The sequence below is a fragment of the Eubalaena glacialis genome, chromosome 6, assembly GCF_028564815.1.
Source record: "Eubalaena glacialis isolate mEubGla1 chromosome 6, mEubGla1.1.hap2.+ XY, whole genome shotgun sequence".
In the NCBI taxonomy this organism is placed as follows: domain Eukaryota; kingdom Metazoa; phylum Chordata; class Mammalia; order Artiodactyla; family Balaenidae; genus Eubalaena; species Eubalaena glacialis.
In genome coordinates, this window is record NC_083721.1 from 97,451,666 (window position 1) to 97,470,552 (window position 18,887).

General features: G+C 34.5%; 1 protein-coding gene across 8 annotated transcripts in view; it reads left to right on the top strand.

Moving 5' to 3' along the window:
• Positions 1-18,887, top strand: part of PHC3 (polyhomeotic homolog 3) — an 85,069-nt gene that overhangs the window by 23,978 nt on the left and 42,204 nt on the right. For 6 of the 8 annotated variants that reach the window (XR_009701348.1, XM_061194482.1, XM_061194485.1 and 3 more), the window contains 4 exons: positions 18-176; positions 2,251-2,349; positions 8,790-9,036; positions 15,035-15,906. Coding sequence is in view for 7 of the 8 variants with exons in the window: in XM_061194482.1 (XP_061050465.1) it covers positions 18-176; positions 2,251-2,349; positions 8,790-9,036; positions 15,035-15,906 (1,377 nt within the window). In the remaining variant the exon portion in view is untranslated. The remainder of the gene's footprint in view (positions 1-17; positions 177-2,250; positions 2,350-8,789; positions 9,037-15,034; positions 15,907-18,887) is intronic. The other 2 variants (XM_061194486.1, XM_061194489.1) reach the window with 1 other exon arrangement.

Here is an 18,887-nt window from a genome sequence, read left to right on the forward strand (position 1 = left end):
TATGTTTTCTTCCTTAGATCAACCTCTCTACTTCTCCTACACCTGCACAGTTAATAAGCCGTTCCCAGGCTTCCAGTTCTACCAGTGGCAGTATTACCCAACAGACTATGTTACTAGGGAGTACCTCCCCTACCCTAACGGCAAGCCAAGCTCAAATGTATCTCCGAGCTCAAATGGTAAGATATGAGCTACCAGATTTTTTCAGTGTTTAAAGACTTGAGAGAGATCAAAATGTTTCTTGATTTGATGCAATAGGAGGCATTTTTAATATTAAAGAAATGTTTAACAAAATTTTTGTGTATGTGCCTAGCTCTTATACATTTATGTCATGAAAAATTCTACCTTTAATTGGTAGGCCTTCTTGGTGTATCAAATAGTAATTAGCAGCATTAGGGAGCTAACAGATTCTGTAACATAGGAGTGATTAATTTTTAATATCAAATTTCTTTGATTTCAAACCCTTTTTCATATTTTAACATCTCTGAAACTGAGATGCATTTTATAATTGATGGCATCTTACGGTTGTAGTTGGTGCTTATAGTGATACATAAAATCACCGTATATCTTTGACATCTTAGATTTGATGAAATTGTTAGAAACATAAAAAACTTGGTTAACTATAAATTAGAATTTATATTGTGGGATCTTCTGAAATCTGGATTGGAGTTCGTGTTAATTTACCAGATAAGTTTTAGCTTTGGTTATTCCCATCTTAAAATCTTCAAGGTGATTTGTGTTCCTATGCTCACTTTGATCTTTTGTTAATACAGGAATGTTAATTTGGCTATTGTGTGTTTGAGTATCTACTGATTTCCTAATTTACTTGTTGAGCCTTCTTTAAGGAATGTAAAAATTGGTTGACATTTACTTTATTTGATGTCTTTACAGGTAGCTAGAGAAGAACTTTGTCCCTGATATGTATTTATTTATATTCTTTTTTATCCAGTGAACTGAATATATATCTGGATCCCCAGTTCTCCACTAAAATTGCAAAGAAAGTTTCCATCATATTTCTAACAGGAAACAATGATATGACCCTCTTTTTATTTGCAGACTGTTCAATAGACATTACCGTATTTCTGGGTTTTTTCCCCATGAGATCTTATTTAATCAATAATATGCTTCAGAATTAGGGGGAACCATTTGAAATGGTTGCTACTGGACCGTTTTTGACCTCTAAAACTGGCAGTTTCATATGGTTCGCGCTAGATAGAACATCTTTTTAGGTATAGTGCTTTTAGCTGTTTGTACTGGAAATTACCTTCTTGTGAAAGTTATACCTGTTATTTAATTCACTTAAATTTAGTATGTAAAGAACTGAAGTTTAAATGATCCTTTAATTGGTAATTTCAATTTAAACAGAAATGGCTTTTGAGGAACTGTATAACTTGATGCAATTTTGAGATAGAGTATTCACAGGTTCTTTGAAACAACTGTCATAATTTACTAAATTGGATTGGATAATCTCTGAGTGGATTGTATTGCCTTTTTTAATTAATGGCATTCTGTTTCAGTATTGAAAAAAAACATTTGAAAAGAGATGGTGATAATTAAATAAATCAAGTATGTCTTTCCTTTCTTTTTCTTTTCTTTTTTTTTTTTTTGATGTGAAGTTTTTTTGCAGGCTGCTTTGTTGTTGACTTTTAACATGTTGTGGCATTTACACTTAGAATGAATATTTCTTTACAAATAGTTTTAAAATCAAGAGCAACCTAGGTTTGTACGACACAGATCCTGTGTAGCTGAGTGAAATATTGTAACGTAGCATGTGGCATAGTTATCCTTTGGGATAAAGAGGACTGAAAAGACTTTTTGTTGTTTCTTTTCATGTTTCTCACTGAAATTTAGTTTGCATTCAAGAGCAGTGACTATGGTTGCATATTCTGACTTCCATTTTAGGAATCCTGCCACAATAGTTTTGAGCTAGGAAAAGTTTAATAGCTTATTTTGGGAAAAATTTGGTATGAGGATTTCATATTGCCGAAATACATTTTCTTTTTTGAGCACTGATTTATTTTCTACTCATCAGAATCATGAGCTGTTTCAAAAGTGTTTCTGGTTTTTTTTTTCCTTTTGAGTTCTCTATTATCAAGAAGTTCTCCTTGTCATGTAAAACCTTTTGCTTAGGAGACAATCCTAAACTGCATTGTCTTTCTGTCACAAATTTCAGTCTCTCTTGCCTGCTATACATTGTGTGTGGGGCATGTTCTTTTGTCTTAGGGTATTTTTTTGGTTTTTCTGTCTGTACAGCTGATTTTCACACCCGCTACCACTGTGGCTGCTGTACAGTCTGACATTCCTGTTGTCTCGTCGTCATCGTCATCTTCCTGTCAGTCTGCAGCTACTCAGGTGAGCGTGTCTAGCTTCATAATGTGGTACTTAAGGTCTGGGTCTTCAGGTTAAAGGTAAACATACATTTGTGTTTAAGTTACTGATGGTTTCAGTGCTCGTTGTCACACATTTCAGATCAACATTTAATCCAGTGAGAACTTCAAGAAAATTTTTTGGTTTTATAGAAATTATAATGCCATTAAACACGGATATTTAGGTTATTTGGCATTAGTGAAAGTTAATGCGTTTTGCTATGACATTGTATGTTTAGTTTTATTGTAAAGCAGATTTATTATGTGAGATGTATTCTTTTCTTTAGATTCCTTTGTAAGCAGTTAGGTAATAACCGCGTCAAGATGGTTTTTAAGTTTAAAAATGAGCTGGGTAAACTTTAAACTTAAAAAATTGAGCAGAATGTTACTCAGTTTTTTGTTTATACTTTGTTTGGTACCATGGAAAAAATGAACTTTAACTTTCTCCTTACACCATTCACAAAAATAAACCAGAAGTAATGTAGACCTACAGGCAAAAGACAAAACTATAAAACCTCTAGAAGAAAACATAGGGGATATCGCTACAACTCCAGGGTAGGCAAAGCTTTCTCAGATAGGACACAAAAAGCATTAACTGTAAAAGAAAATAATGATAAATTGGACTTTATCAAAATTTAAAAACTGTTCTTCGAAAGACATTGCTACAAAAACAAAGAGGCAAAGCCACAGACCGAGGGAAAATGGTCACAATACATATATCTGACAAAGGACTTGTATTCAGAATATATAAAGTGGGTTTACAACTCAGTAATAAGATCATGAACAGTTCAGTTACAAATGGGCAGAAGATTTGAACACTTCACAAAAGATATGCAGAAGGCCAATAAGCACATGAAAAAATGCTCAACATGATTAATCTTCCTAGAAATATAAATCAAAACCACAATGAATATCACTACACACTCACTAGAATGTCTGAAATGAAGGAGACTGAAAACGCCACATGTTGGCGAGAATGTGGAGGAACCATACTATCATATGTTGCTGGTGAAAGTGTAAAAGAGTACAACCACTTTGAAAAACAGTTTTCTTATAAAGTTAAACATATGCTTAACATGTGACCCAGGAATTCCACTTCTAGATGTTTACCCTGAGAGATTTGAAAACATATATCCACATGAAGATGTTTAAATGAATGTTCGTAGCAGCTCTATTCAGAATAGCCCCAAACTGGAAGTAACCACTGTCTTTTAACTGGTGAATGGATAAACATATTGTGGAATATTACTCAGAAATAAAAAGGAACAAACTACTGTACATCTCAGAAACATTATAATTAATAAAAGATGCCAGACATCACAGAGTGCAATACTCTGCAACTCTATTTATATGAAATTTCTGAACAGGCAGAACTAATCTATAGTGAAAAAAAATGGATTTGTGCTACCTGGGGCAGAAGGTGGGGGAGATTGACTGGGAAGGGTCATGAGTGATGGAAATGTTCTATATCTTGATTGGGGTGGTGGTAACATGGTATATACATAATGTCAAAACTTATTGAACTGGTTCATTCATTTTATTGTATGTAAGTCACACCTCAGTAAAGTTAATAAAAATGAATGAAATTGAGTAAATTTTAAATTAAAACAGTTGAGTAGACTTTTTACATTGTATGATACCATTTTGATATTTTTCCATAGATAATGTTTTGGATTGCATATGGCAGAAATTGGTATATCTCAAGGTCATCCTTGGCTTCGAATTTTTAATTTAATAATCTCAATCATCTGGTAAAAAGTAAAAAATGAGATAGCAATAATATTCTTTGGTATTTTTCATAGAATCTCTATTTTATTTAATAACAAAGTCCAGTTTTCATATATCAGCATATAAAGATGGTGATCAATTAAACTCCGGTTTCTCATAATGTGCTCTGTGACCCTCTATAGTTCCTTAACTTATTTGGACTTCAGTTTCCATATTTACAAAATGAGACCTTTGTTAACTTTAAGGTTTTTTCAGCTCTAAACTTTAAGTGTCTCTTTGTGGAATGAATTTGTTGAAGTAATTATCTTCCTGTTTGTTTTGTTTTGGTTTGGTTTGGTTTCGTTTGGTTTGGTTTTATAAAACCTGTCAACTTCCAGAATGGTAAAGTGGCATGGAGCTAGGAGTGTGGTTGCCATTGAAATTACATGCATGAAGTCCTGCATGGGCTTAAGTTCAACTCCCACTGCAGTCATTTATTAGTTGTATGACCTTAGATAAGTTACCAAACATCTCTAATAGTCATACATACTTGCAGGGTAAGTTGAAGAGTGAGTAATATATGTTTAGTGTCTAGAATATTGTAGGTACTCATTAGTACTTTTTCTGCAAAGGGGAGAATAGGAAGACCTGGGTTTATATTCTGACTTCAGCAACAGTTGCTTTGTCATTTGCCAGTTGATTGATTTTGGATAGGTCATAGTATAGCATGGTGTTTATAAGTTTGGACTCTGGAGCCAGATTCTCTGGATTCAAATACATGTTCTACCACCTTCTCATTGTATATCCTTAAACCTCAGTTTCAACAATATAAAATAAAATAAATGTAATGCTTCGTAGGGTTGTAATGAGGATTAAATAGGTGAATAAATGAAAAACAGAACAGTGTCTGTTACCTAGTTGGCACTCACTAAATGTTAGCTGTTGTTATTACTTATGCGAAGCCTCAGTTTCTTCACTGTGAACTGGAAGTAATAGCTCAGAGTTGTTATAAGGAATAAATGAGACAGTAATCATAAATAAAGCACTCAGCATAGTGCCTGGCACGTAAGATATCACATGCTACTAATTACTGTTTTTGTTATGCACTGTCTAAAGATGAGTCATGAATTTGGTTCTTAGCTTTCACGTAGCTAATGGTGAAGAGAGAAACTCAACCATTTAAAGGATTTGCAGTTTCCAAGGTAAAATAAACCAGTTATTAGGAAAAGACAACTAACAAACTCTCTAGAGCACAGTCTGTTTTGTGGGTTCTCACAGTCAAAGTAATTTATAGAATTAGCTCTTTGGGGTCCAGTTTGATGTGTATAGGTATGTGGCTCTCTAATAATCTGACTCAATTCAAGGATAGACTGAGGAACTAGAGGAATGGATTGACCTTTAGGAACTTCTCTACTAATGTTTTTCTTTGCTGTGCTTTAGAAGTGGCAGTGAATGAGGCTGACAGTGGTAGGTGATGCTAATGTTTTGAATATTCCAGTGATAACTTTCCTCAAGTTCAGGGCTGTTAGTTTTGAAAAATTTGTGCTCCACTTTGTTAATTTTTAAACATATATTTGCAGTTTTTAAAACATTTAATTTGTTTGTAATTGAGAAATACCAAATTTGAAGTTTTATTTTAATACTGTTTAACTGACAAAAGTCAGTATAACAGTTAATTTTTCCTCAGTTTTAAAATTTATAGCATACTGTAAAAAAATGAGAAATTTGGAATATCTTACCCTTACCATTTTAAATGCTCCGTCTCTTCTCCTTATCATGAAAAAAAAAAAAATGTGACTTTCAGAAAGGTATCATAAGACTAAAAGTATGTTATAGAAAAGTAAGAAATCTTACCAAGGCTCTCTGGGCAATTCTGTAAGAATTGAGGAGAAAACAGCCTTTTAGATTTAAAAGCTAGAAACAGTTCTACTGCCGGCAGTGTGACATGAACTCTTAATTTCCTTATCTACAAAGAAGAGATCCTACGATAATTCACACATTATTTGTTAGATCCAAATTAAAAAACTGAAGTGAGAGTATTTGGGTAATCCACTATAAAAATGTAAGGTGTGAAATTAGCAAAAATACTTTGTGGGAAATCTAAACTTTTTCAAAAGTCAGAAAGTTTCCACAAACTGATCATAGGAAAAGTTCAGATGAAATGAAAGTTGGGCATTAGATGCCATAATATTCTTTATCTTAGAAAGGGTGGGTTCTTTTTAAAAGTGAAGTTCTGTCAAGGAAATCTGAATATGTGATCTATTAACAGCTCAGTTAGCTCTGTATATGCCTTAGGAGTACAGTTTACATGTTTGAAATTTATTGTAAATATTTAAGCCAAGATGACCATAGATAGTAAAGCCATATTCTAAAATTTATCTATTCATATAAATAACATATAGTATATAATATGCACATACATACGTTTTCTTTCAGAATTCCAGAAAACAAAAGGAAAATTAGAAGAAAAAAGTATATTATTCTATAGAAATGGACTGCTACAGCTTAAGGGTTCACTGTGTCAGATCTTCATTTACTTTGAATATGCTTTTCCTTTGAAGGAAAGCTTTTGTTTTTCAGGTTATAGTTCAGACCTTGATTACCATCATTCTGTGGTCCACCTTATACATTATTTATGGCAGATGTTAAATTTCTTGCTGTTTTTCCCTTGCTTCCTGAGAGATTTTGATATTCCTCTGCTAGACATTTGTTGAGATTTCTTTTGGTAAAACATGAACAGATTTGAATGTTAGCTTAAGAAAACCATAAATAGAACAAGATACTTAACAACAACAAGAGCAACAAAATCCATGCAATACATTTTTCAGAATCAGATATAGGAGAATACCTCAGACTTGTGTAGTTTCTGTTATGTCTGCAGCCGGAATTGCGGGGAGTACAAAAGTGAATGTCAGAGATGAGAGCCTGCCAGTCGGAGTCTCAGTATTTCACAGACACAGACATTAGTAATTCTAAAACAAGCTAGATGCTTGTCATTGGTATAGGCCACTATGATCCAAATTCTATGGGAAAAGCATAGAGGGGAGGAGAAATTATTTCTAACCAGAGACTTCGAGAGGTTTCTTTGGGAGAATGGGTAGGAATTTTACTGGTCTTGAGCACTGTGTTGGGCTTCAGGAGACAGCGTTGAGGAAAGAGGAATTTGAGCAAGGGCTCTAAATGAAGGCAGTGCAAGGTATGTTTGGAGAAGGGTGAGCAGAACAGTTTGGCTAGAGAATGAGGATTGTGAAATAGAATAGTGGAAAAAGGGGCTCAAAGCAGTTTGGGCCTAGACTGTGGAGGGCTTTGAGTGGCAAGCTGAGAAATCCTGGATTTCAGCATATTTTTTTTTTTGCATTAAATTTCAGTAATACAGCAGTAATTAGTCCATTTACAATGCTGTGAAATATTTGACAAAAATCAGAGAAGATGCTCCATATGGTCTCACTTAGAAAATTCTTTCAGTAGCTTAGAATAGAACTGATTAAAACTTCAACTGCCCTGAAGTAAACATTTATTTAGCATCTGCTATTGGCTGAACACTGCATTGGCACTTGGAAAGAGAAGGTATAGAGCATCAGTTAATGATACAGTTGTAGAGACAGAACACACATGAAACTGAAGAACATTCATAAAGCAGCAATATATTTGTTACTTTAGAATCTCTTTTACTTCAGTTTCCCTCCCAGTGCCAGTGCTAGCATAAATGTATTAGGTGCATTCATTTCTGAGGCAAAGGGTTAGGAGCTATTGGAGAGGCATTTTCTGCCTTGCTGTTTGAAAATGTCATAGACCTCAGGTGAGAGTAATTGGGATAATCCTTGCCACCAGCCGGACTGGCAGTGTGTTTAGAATAGCCCCGGTGTAGGTAGGAGTCATCACGTAAACCATTTCAAGGCCATGCACGATGTCTTTAGTTCATGAGATCTAGTTCTCAAAGGCAAATGAGTGTTTCATAACCACCACAACAAAATCTCACTAACTCTTTAAAGTTAGTTAATAGGAAATGCTTTTCAGAATTATCACAATGGGGTAGGTGATTTCATGAATTTGTTTTCTTACTTAGAAGATTAGTGTTCCCTTATAATCTCTATAGAGCTATTAACTTTCTTTTTTTGTTATCTTTCTGATCTTTATTAAGATAGCAATATTGTATCCACACTGTCCTAATTGTGTGTAGTAATTTCTCACAAGTTTATGAGGGACTTGTAGCCTTAAGATGTTTCACAATCCTGTCATGGAGAACTCAGAGTGAAGTAGAAGGAATTGCTCATTCTTCCCTCCACACCCTGGGCTCTCCCACCTCTGCAGCTTTGCTCAAGTTTTCCTCTTTGCCTGGAATGCTCTTCCTCTTTCTCCTTCCTTTTGACTGTCTCTGACCTGGTAACTTTAAAATGCAGTATGTTGCAGAGTAATTTCCTCATATTGATAGTTCATTTGCAATATATATATAAATATTCTATTTTCATTTAGTTCTTAATGATTCTTTTCCTTAATGTCTTTTTTTAAAAATTGCCACTTAATGTTTAAGATATGATTACTTAGAATAATAGCTCCCCTTGCCTTCAGGGTTAATTAGTTGTTTCAAGTGCTTGTAGCTTTATGCATAATATAAAAAGCATAATATAAATGTGCTGTCATTGTTGTTATAATGGTAATGATTACCACATCAATTAATACCATCTGTTTCATCCTTATTTTTTGTTATGTGGTTCTTAGGTTCAGAATTTAACATTACGCAGCCAGAAGTTGGGTGTATTATCTAGCTCACAAAATGGTCCACCAAAAAGTACTAGTCAAACTCAGTCATTGACAATTTGTCATAACAAAACAACAGTGACCAGTTCTAAAATCAGCCAACGAGATCCTTCTCCAGAAAGTAATAAGAAAGGAGAAAGTCCAAGTCTGGAATCACGAAGCACAGCTGTCACCCGGACATCAAGTATTCACCAGTTAATAGCACCAGGTGGGATAAAGCTTTTGTTGAAAATAGTTGCATTATTCATTTTCTTAGCAGGCAGAGCAAAACAAAAGATGTCCATTACTTGAACGAGAATACTTTTAAAACATTTTAAAATGTGAATTTTGTAAGTTAACAAAAGAACAGTAGTGTAGCTTGAAAAAAGAGAAATCAAAAGAGCGCAACAGCTAAAACAAATTATAATAATAAAATAGATTTTTTGGGTCAGTTGACATTTGATTAACATCTTCATCATGTGCTGGTCTTCTGTTATGTCGATAGCTTTAAAAAATTTGCCTGTGGTTTGTTTAATGTGCTTTAGTGGAACAAAATTAAAAGCTTTTTAAAAAAAGCAAGTATATGTTTTTCTTTAACTTTGTCATTAGTGGGAGGAATTTATCAGTTTCCAAAAATAAGGATTATGCATAATTATTTTCCTCACCATGTTGCTTTTTTTCCATCTTTGATTTCATCTCTGAGAGGCAAATGTCAGGGAATCAACTAAGTCGTTTTCATTTTCATCAGCCTTTGAATCCCATGTGTGCTCCCTCTGCCATCTACAGGTAATGTTGCTTCATGGTTCTCATGCTGGAAATTCTGGGGCCGTGCAGACTGAGTTTCCTTACCATGTCTTCTGTTCATCTCAGAATTTCTCAGTGTTGAGCTTTCTTCACTTCTAATAGGATAAGGAATTATCTGCTTTCTTCTTCAAAGTTAGCACTATTTCCTTGTGTCGTTGATTGCATCTTTTTTACTGGCTCCTGACCTTCCTTCATAGTTATTATAGCATCTTTTGTCTCCCTCATGCTGGATCCTTTCTTTTGCTTCTTAAGCATACTTAGATCTCTCCTATTCTTAATATATCTACATATGTTTTTATACCAGTTTAACTATTGTTTATTGAAAGTATGTGTGTTTGTGTGTGTGTGTGTGTGTTTGTGTGAGATGCACTGGGCTAGATACCTCACATATGTTACATTAAAAAAAAAAAATCTTCCTTTGATCCAACCTCATCAGGTAAGCATCTTCTTTCTATCCTTTTATAATTATGCATTACTTTTTTTTCCTTTTTTTTGCATTACTTTTTAAATATTCATTTTACACTGCTGAAGGTTGCCTTTTCTCTTTTTATGTTTCCTCTGTGCTGATATTGCCAACATTCTCTATATCACACAATCTCAAGATCTTGGAATTGTTTGATTCCCCTAGTTAGAAATCTCTCATCCCTCTGAACTTGTATAGCATTTAAAAAAAAATATTTATTTAATTGTCTGCACTGGGTCTTAGTTGCAGCATGCAGGGATCTTTTAGTTGCGGCATGTGGGATCTTTAGGTGCGGCATGTGAACTCTTAGTTGTGTCATGTGGGATCTAGTTCCCTGACCAGGGATCGAACCTGGGCCCCCTGCATTGGGAGTGCGGAGTCTTAGCCACTGGACCACCAGGGAAGTCCCTTGTATAGTATTTTTATACTTCTTTGTGGTACTTTTTCTTTTATAGTTATTTATATACTTATTGATCTTAACTTTTCTACTAGACAGTAAGTAAGCTCTTTGAGGGTAGGGAACTAATATCAAACACCTACGTGTCAGGTACTTTACATTTATTAAATCTTTTAATCCTTTTTCAGATTAATCTTTTCATTCTTTTATCTTGACAGCACCAAGTTGTGCCTTATATGTACTTATATCTATAATAGGTGGACAGTAGTAAATATTTGTTGGATTAATAGTTGATTTTTTTCTTTCCATTTAAATTTTGGAAGTTATAGCACAGTTTTTTCCATTTGTACTAACTAGGTATCACCGCTTAGAATTCTTCAATCTGAATCTTAGATAAGTGAAGGGTTTGTTAGAATGTATAAATAATAAATCCACTCATAGTATGGTTAGATGTGAATTCTTTTTTATAAACATCTGTGTGCAAGGTCCTGCTATCTATATGGCATGATAACAGGATTTTTGTACTGTGTTGTCCAGAGTATTCTTAGCCTCAAACCAGCCTCTGGCCAGTGTTTTTTTTTTGTTTTGTTTTCTGTTTGGCTGCGCTCCATGGCTTGTGGGATCTTAGTTACCCAACCAGAGGTTGAACCCGTGCCCTCGGCAGTGAAAGCGCAGAGTCGTAACCACTGGAACTCCAGGGAATTCCCTGGCCAGTGTTGGTGGAAGGAGTTAGTGTGGAGAGGCAGTGACCCACTGTGCTTGGAATGACTGCTCAGGGGACAATTTATAGTGATTTCTATAGTTTTGATAGATTATAATGGAGGGTAGGTTAATTTCCTTTCAAAGAGAAAGGTAGAACCTCTTTCAGGGTTAGTTCAAGCAAAGAGATCTGCTTTTGGATTTTCATTCCCCCTGAACTCACAATATCTGGTTCTAAGTTAACACTTATTCTTCCCCTTTTCATTGATAGTGTGATAATATCTTTATAGTTGCCTTCCTCTTATGGCCAATATTTTATGTAAGTATGGAGGAGACCAGTAAGCTAAAACCATCTAAGAGTCTCAGGACAATTGCAATTCCAGATTTAGAGCTTATGTGTATTAACCAAACTCCAGTTTTCTGTGGTGTTACTTTTTAGAAATAAAACCAAATGGAACACCCTAAGCCACATAAACCTTTGCAGCTTCCAAACTTAAAAATTCAATTTTAACTTAAAAATGCAGTTATTCAAAGCAATTTGTATCTTCTGGCAAGGCAGCAGTTATAATTTTTCTACCCTTTTAGTTGTTCTGCTCTTGTTGGTATGGAGTTAGTCTGAAGCTAAGTTTTTTTTTTTTTTTTTTTTTTTTTTTGAGATTCTTGAATTGGTAATTTGTCCTTTTCTTCAATTAGAAAAATGCTTGCTCCTGCAGGTCACTTTCAAGTATTAAAAAATCTGCTTGTATTCTAACATAGTATAGTCTAGTAATTATTATAATAGACATATAACAGACATGGTTATTATTTCCTTACATGTATTTCTAGGGTGCTAACATCATTTAGTTTTCTTCATCATTTCTTCTTGAGGGTGGAATTCCCACTTGACATTTATTAATCCTATTTTTAATATATAAAATAAAGGCAAACTTAAACCAAATGTCTGGAAATTATCATGAACTATATTAGAGCTCAGTCTTTAGAGCTTTTATGAAATTAGTTAGAAAAAATATGCATCTTTTTTTGCAGACGTTAATCCAGTATGTAGTGAAAAGCCTAATTAGTCTGCTTAGGCTATCATAAAAAAATACCATGGACTAGATAGCTTAAACCAGGAGTCCCCAACCCCTGGGCCACGGACCAGTAGGGGTCCTCGGCCTGTTAGAAATCGGGCCACACAGCAGGAGGTGAGCGGCAGGCGAGTGCGTAGTGAAGCTTCATCTTCCGCTCCCCATTCCTCATTGCTCACATTACGGCCTGAACCACCATATCTGCCCCCCTCCCCGTCCCTGGAAAAATTGTCTTCCATGAAACTGGCCCCTGGTGCCAAAATGGTTGGGGACCGCTGGCTTAAACTTATCTTCTCACAGTTCTGGAGGCTGGAAAGCACAAGATCAAGAGCTGGCAGTGTTTGGTTTTTGGTGAGCGCTCTCTTTCAGGCTTGCAGATGGCTGCCTTCTTGTTTGTCCTCATACAGTCTTTCATCTGAGTGGAAGAAGAGAGGATTCGAGTTCTCTTCTGTCTCATCCTGTTGGGTCAGGGCCTCATCCTTTTGACCTCATTTAACCATAATTACTTCCTTAGAGGCACCCTTACCAAACACAGTCACATTAAGGGTTAGGGCTTCAACATGAATTTTGGGGGACACAAACATTCAGACCATAATAGGAACCTAGACTCAGCTAAGACTGTGGATTCTTTTATACCCAGCGCTGCCCCTTAATAGCCAGGTGATTTTAGGCAAGTCACTTCACTACTGAAAGTTTCTTCACTTGAAATATACTGGATTAGTATAGTACCCTATGTACCTCATGGGGTTGTAGTAACTACTGAATGAAATAATATATTTAATAATTTACAATAATATATTTAATTATTTGCAATAATAAAAGGTTCTGCTGCATATGTGAGAGATGATGCCAATCATTAATTCTCCAGTTATAAGGCCACCCTGACAATACTAAAGTGTTTATTAAAATCAGAGAAATTAACACACGTCATATGATTCTCCAGAACACTAGGACTTTTCTTATACGGAAGTATTGCTTAAGATATCCTTACAGTTATTCTGTAGTATATGTGCTTGTCAGTTGGACTTATGGACTAATATAAAATATATAGACTCATTCTGATTTCTGATAAAAGAAAAATTTTATTTAGGTGAAAGGATAACTATTACTCTCTTGAATTACCAGCTCTAGAAGGCAAAGATTGCTTACTTGCTAGAGCACAGAAAGACTTTTTATTCCCATGAATATAATCTCCATTGTACTTCAAGAATATGGTAAATTTTAATTATAACTTAAAAATTGAATTAAAGTGGGCCTTTGCTAAACTTCTGTTTCCTTATCTGTAAAAGGGTACCTACTCAACAGGCATTTTGTGAGTACAAAGGAGAGAGATGTGAAAGCATCTTAAGCCCCTTGGTGGAAAGGTACTCTATAGAAGTCCAAGATTTTTTTGAATACTCTATAATAGAGTCTTTATCAACACATTTATAAAGTGCTGACATAAAATTTTCGGTCTTAGTTTGAAATGCTAGTCTAGTTATATGAAAATTACTTTGTTAGATGAAATTTTAGATCTAATTTCCATTTTGTTTTTAATAATTCGTGGGTATTTGTTGCACCTTCTAAATGCTTCTTTCTTGAGATGTTAATCAGATGTTAATTTCCTTAAAGAATCTCCAGAATTTCAAATAATAACCAACCAAATACAGAAAGGTTGAAAAAAAGTTGTTAGAATTTTTTATAAGGTCTTTGTCACAAATAATGGTTGAATGTAAAAATAGATACAAGGCATTACAGACTGAGATTAAGAAAAAATTTGTGCCTGTCTTTAGGTATATTTTAAATGTGATAATGTTACATGATATTAATATTAAGTAATCTTTTCAGTTTATCTTCTAGTGAACCCAGTTTCCATTCTTATTTAGATAGAGAGGATTTCACCAGCATCTCCCTCTGTGTGAACATATGCACCAGTCAGTATGCAGAAGAGGCATAATGATGTGCAAACTACTTACTACTTGATTTTGCTAATTCTTACATATATATTTCCTGTTATGAGTGGCTCCCTTGTGGAGAAAACTGGTTACTGTAGGTTTTTTTTTAGTGTATGTGGGAGAGAGAAGTAAAACAACATCATTTGTCTAGACAGCATGGCTGATTGCGTCATTTTTTCTGCAAGCAAAACTATTGCTCTCCTGGATTTGGAATGGCCCCTGAAATTTCATTTCTTAGTTACTGTGATTATTTAATCATGCTGTAGGATTTACACATGTGTTTTGCTTAACTGAATTAACTTTTTATACAAAATATTTTCCTGGGTCAAATAGTACCAACTATTCATCTCGGTTCAAATTGGGGAACTTATTTGGGAAGCTTTATAGGTAATTACATTGACTGTTAGTTGGAAGAATGTTTAGACATGGATTAGAAAGGATGAGACCTTTATTTTATGATTTTGAAGTTATCTTTATTTGTATTACACTTGTTCAGTTACACTCCTCTTCTTCCCAGAGAAGGAATTCAAGTGGATAAGCTTTGTTAAAAGTTAATGGAAATATTCTGGTGACATATAAAATTTAATAAGAATAAATCATGTGTAAATTCAGATTTATGAATCAATTGTTTTAGGCAGTTTTCTTTTGGAACTTAACACAGTACAGTTTGTTTTATGAAATTATGTAGTTTTCCAAGGAAAAGTTGTTATTACATTTTTGAGCCATTCTTGTTGGGAAGACTTGTAATAGATTTCTGATGATTATGACCTTCTGATGCGAAAACGTTCCTCATTTAGATTTATTTTAAAATTTATGTGATTATTTTTGACATAAATACTAATTGTCATTTTTTTCTCTCACAGCTTCATATCCTCCAATTCAGCCTCATCCTCTAATAAAACATCAGCAGATTCCTCTTCATTCGCCTCCTCCCAAAGTTTCCCACCATCAGCTGATGCTACAACAGCAGCAACAGCAAATTCAGCCAATCACACTTCAAAGTCCAACTCAAGACCCACCGCCATCCCAGCACTGTTTACCACTCCAAAACCACGGCCTGCCTCCAGCTCCCAGTAGTGCCCAGTCACAGCATTGTTCCCCAATTCAGAGTCATCCCCCTCCTCTAACAGTGTCTCCTAGCCAGTCACAGTCAGCACAGCAGTCTGTAGTGGTGTCTCCTCCACCACCTCATTCACCAAGTCAGTCTCCTACTATAATTATTCATCCACAAGCACTTATTCAGCCACACCCACTTGTGTCATCAGCTCTCCAGCCAGGGTCAAACTTGCAGCAGTCCACTGCTAATCAGGTGCAACCTACAGCACAGCTGAATCTTCCATCCCATCTTCCACTTCCAGCTTCCCCTGTTGTACACATTGGCCCAGTTCAGCAGTCCGCCTTGGTGTCCCCAGGTCAGCAGATTGTGTCTCCAGCATCACACCAGCAATATTCAACCCTGCAGTCCTCTCCAATCCCAATTGCAACCCCTCCGCAGATGTCGACATCTCCTCCAGCTCAGATTCCACCGCTGCCCTTGCAGTCTATGCAGTCTTTACAAGTGCAGCCTGAAATTCTGTCCCAGGGCCAGGTTTTGGTGCAGAATGCTTTGGTGTCAGAAGAGGAGCTTCCAGCTGCAGAAGCTTTGGTCCAGTTGCCATTTCAGACTCTTCCTCCTCCACAGACTGTTGCGGTAAACCTACAAGTACAACCACCAGCATCCGTTGATCCACCAGTGGTAAGCCCTTGGAAGCTCTTTGACTTTCTTGCCGAACTGAAAGTAAAAACAGTTTTCTCCCACGCTATGTTATATCATTAGATCTACATGCCAATGAATTTAAAAAGCTTGAAATTTCCGTCTGTCAGTGTCTGACATACATGCTGTATGGGCAAAAAAAAAAAAAAAAATGCCTTTTGTTGTAGTATGGTTGCATGCTTGATAATTTGTGATGGTTATTAAAGTCCCTCGTTAATTTTATTACTATTTAAACAAATCCATCTGCTATCTTTACAGAGTTGATTTTTTTTCCCCAAGGGAATGCATTTGAACCAGTGTCATCTGCACAAAGTTTTTTCTCTTAAGGTGATTATCCTTCATAGATCCCTTCTGTTGGCTTGTATGTTCTTAAACGTATGGTTTATCTAGCTAACCTTTTTGGTTGTATGCATTCTGAAGTACTAGGCCTTTATGGGGCTTTTGCTTCAAGGTGGAGGTATGCTTGTATGATGTACTTTTTTGGTAAACTTGTATTTTGTAATTAAAACTTTGGAAAAACCAGTTATTCTAGGAAAAAATCCAACTTTGCAAAAAAACATTAACTGTAGGCCATCTTTTAGAATTATTAAACTTCTACTAAGAAGTAGTAGAAATTATTAAATTTCTACTAAGGGAGAATATATACTTAAAATATTTCTCATTTAAAAAGCTAAGAAAATCTCAGTGGATGAGTTGAATACTGAGGATGAAAAAATCCACTGGGAGGAGTAAAAGTTTTGAATAACTGAGATTGTGGTGAAATTTATCAAAATAAACCTCTAGAAATGGTACATATTGCCTACAGAGGAAAATTATTCTGAAAAATGTTTTTCTTTTAAACATTCTGTAAAGGTCTTTTAAAATTTATAAAATAATTTATAATAAAAATTGAAATAAGGTCTCTAAATGTTAGAATGATCAAATTCATAATTAATTTATAACTGAGGAAAACAATATTCTCAAAAGAGGTTTTATTTTTTTTATTTTTACTTTTTTTGAATTTTATTTATTTTTATACAGCGGGTTCTTATTAGTTATCTATTTTATACATATTAGTGTATACATGTCAATCTCAATCTCCCAATTCATCCCACCACCACCACCACCCCCCAAAGGAGGTTTTATATCAAACCTCACTAAAGAGATTTTATCACGTAAAGGCTAGTAACCATAAACTTAGAAAGGAAAGGAGTTTCAAAGTCTGTTCCTTAATGGGAAACATTTTGGTTCTCAGGATGCAAATTTATAGATTCTTTATTCTTGTCATTCTGACTGATCTTAATAGGCATGAAGAGATTGAATTCCACTTCCTACTCACTTTTATTAAGAACAGAACTTGACAAAGACAACAATGGGCATCTAGAAATAAGTTTGTATTTCAATTATTGTGTCTCTATATTTTCTTTTAATGGATTTTTGAAGAGTTTACAATGGATATTGTAATATTAAAACACAGGCTTAAAAGTGTACAGTACCTTCAAAGAAATCAAATTTAATTTGAATTTACATTCTCACTTTCTAGTTCAGTGAATTGGTTTTTAACAAGTAAAAAAATAAAATTTCTCTGTATGCCTTATATTTTTCTAATTATTTTTGTTAGGGCAGACCTTAGAGGAACATGTTTGGGATAGAAATATCAAAAACATAACAACACTTGAGTTAAAGCTAAAAATATCTAGGATCTAATTATTTTCTGCCCTCTATTAATTTTGGTTTTTTTAAAATTTATGTTACCTCATTTTTGGAATTTTTTTTTTTCATGAGAAGAATAACTTTCTCTACTATCACTTGTATGGTCATATTTGCTACAGATGTTTCCATGTTATCATTCTTATCTTTTACCTTTCGTTGAGTACCATAACCTATTTATTAAATTGCTGTATTTTTCTTTTATTACCTTTATCAAATCTATTTTTTTAACCATCACATTTCTTCATGAATTACACATTCGTTCACAATTTCCTGGTTGTTTCAAATATTCAAAGGTAGAGAGAGATTTACTTCTAAGAGATGTGAAATTTTCAAAGATAAGTGAATTTTCAAAGTAAAATCAGTATGTTTTTTTAAAAGATTTTTCATTGACATTTAGGTATGATAAGTAAGATATGGTAAGTGTAGATAATTTAGAACTAATAAATGTTTTCCACAGTTTATTTAGGGAAAGGAGACAGATGGGACTAATGTACTTTATTGAGGTAAGTTTGGCAGCCAGTGTTAGTTTTAGAATAGTCATAGTTATGAACTAAAGAGAAATTGTGATGTACAGTTTCCAAATGATCTTGTGAGCAAAACCTTCACTTCTTTGCTTTATTCAGTCTTTTAGTTGTCGCACTTAGATTTTTTTTTATGCTGATTGTGCCAGATGTCTGTGACAGATCTGCTTTTACCTACTTCTTTTATTCCTTAACTTACTTTGCCTTTACATGGGAGATGTGGAAGAAAGTATGTATAGTTAGGCTTACCTGTAAAGAACGAAAAATATTTTACAGTATTCTTTGTTGGATTATTTCAGAATACGTTATTTGTGTTTGCCTCTTTTAATCCTTTAAAACTCTTTCATTATATTTTAAAAATCAGAATACTATGCATGATCATGCATGATCTTTGATTCCTTAAAAGGTACTGTAGTAGGTGTTTGAAAAACTTGTGACAGCATTAATATTAAAGAGAGAGTTTCAGCATTTTATGAAAAGATGATCTTTGGAAGCAAAGTAATATCTAATAAAGGAATGCTACATAGATACAGTTGAGCTGGTTGATACAACCATTACTTGTCTAATTACCTCTGAATCAACATCCCCACCACTCTGCCAAATTAAGGTAATCACTACTACAGCAGGTGCCCCTCACTAGAAGTTTTTTGTTTTTTGTGTTTCCTTTAACCCCCAAGACATTTTTTTGGATGACTTTCCTTGTATTGGACATTATCATCATTTAAAAATTTATCATGAACCGATACTAGC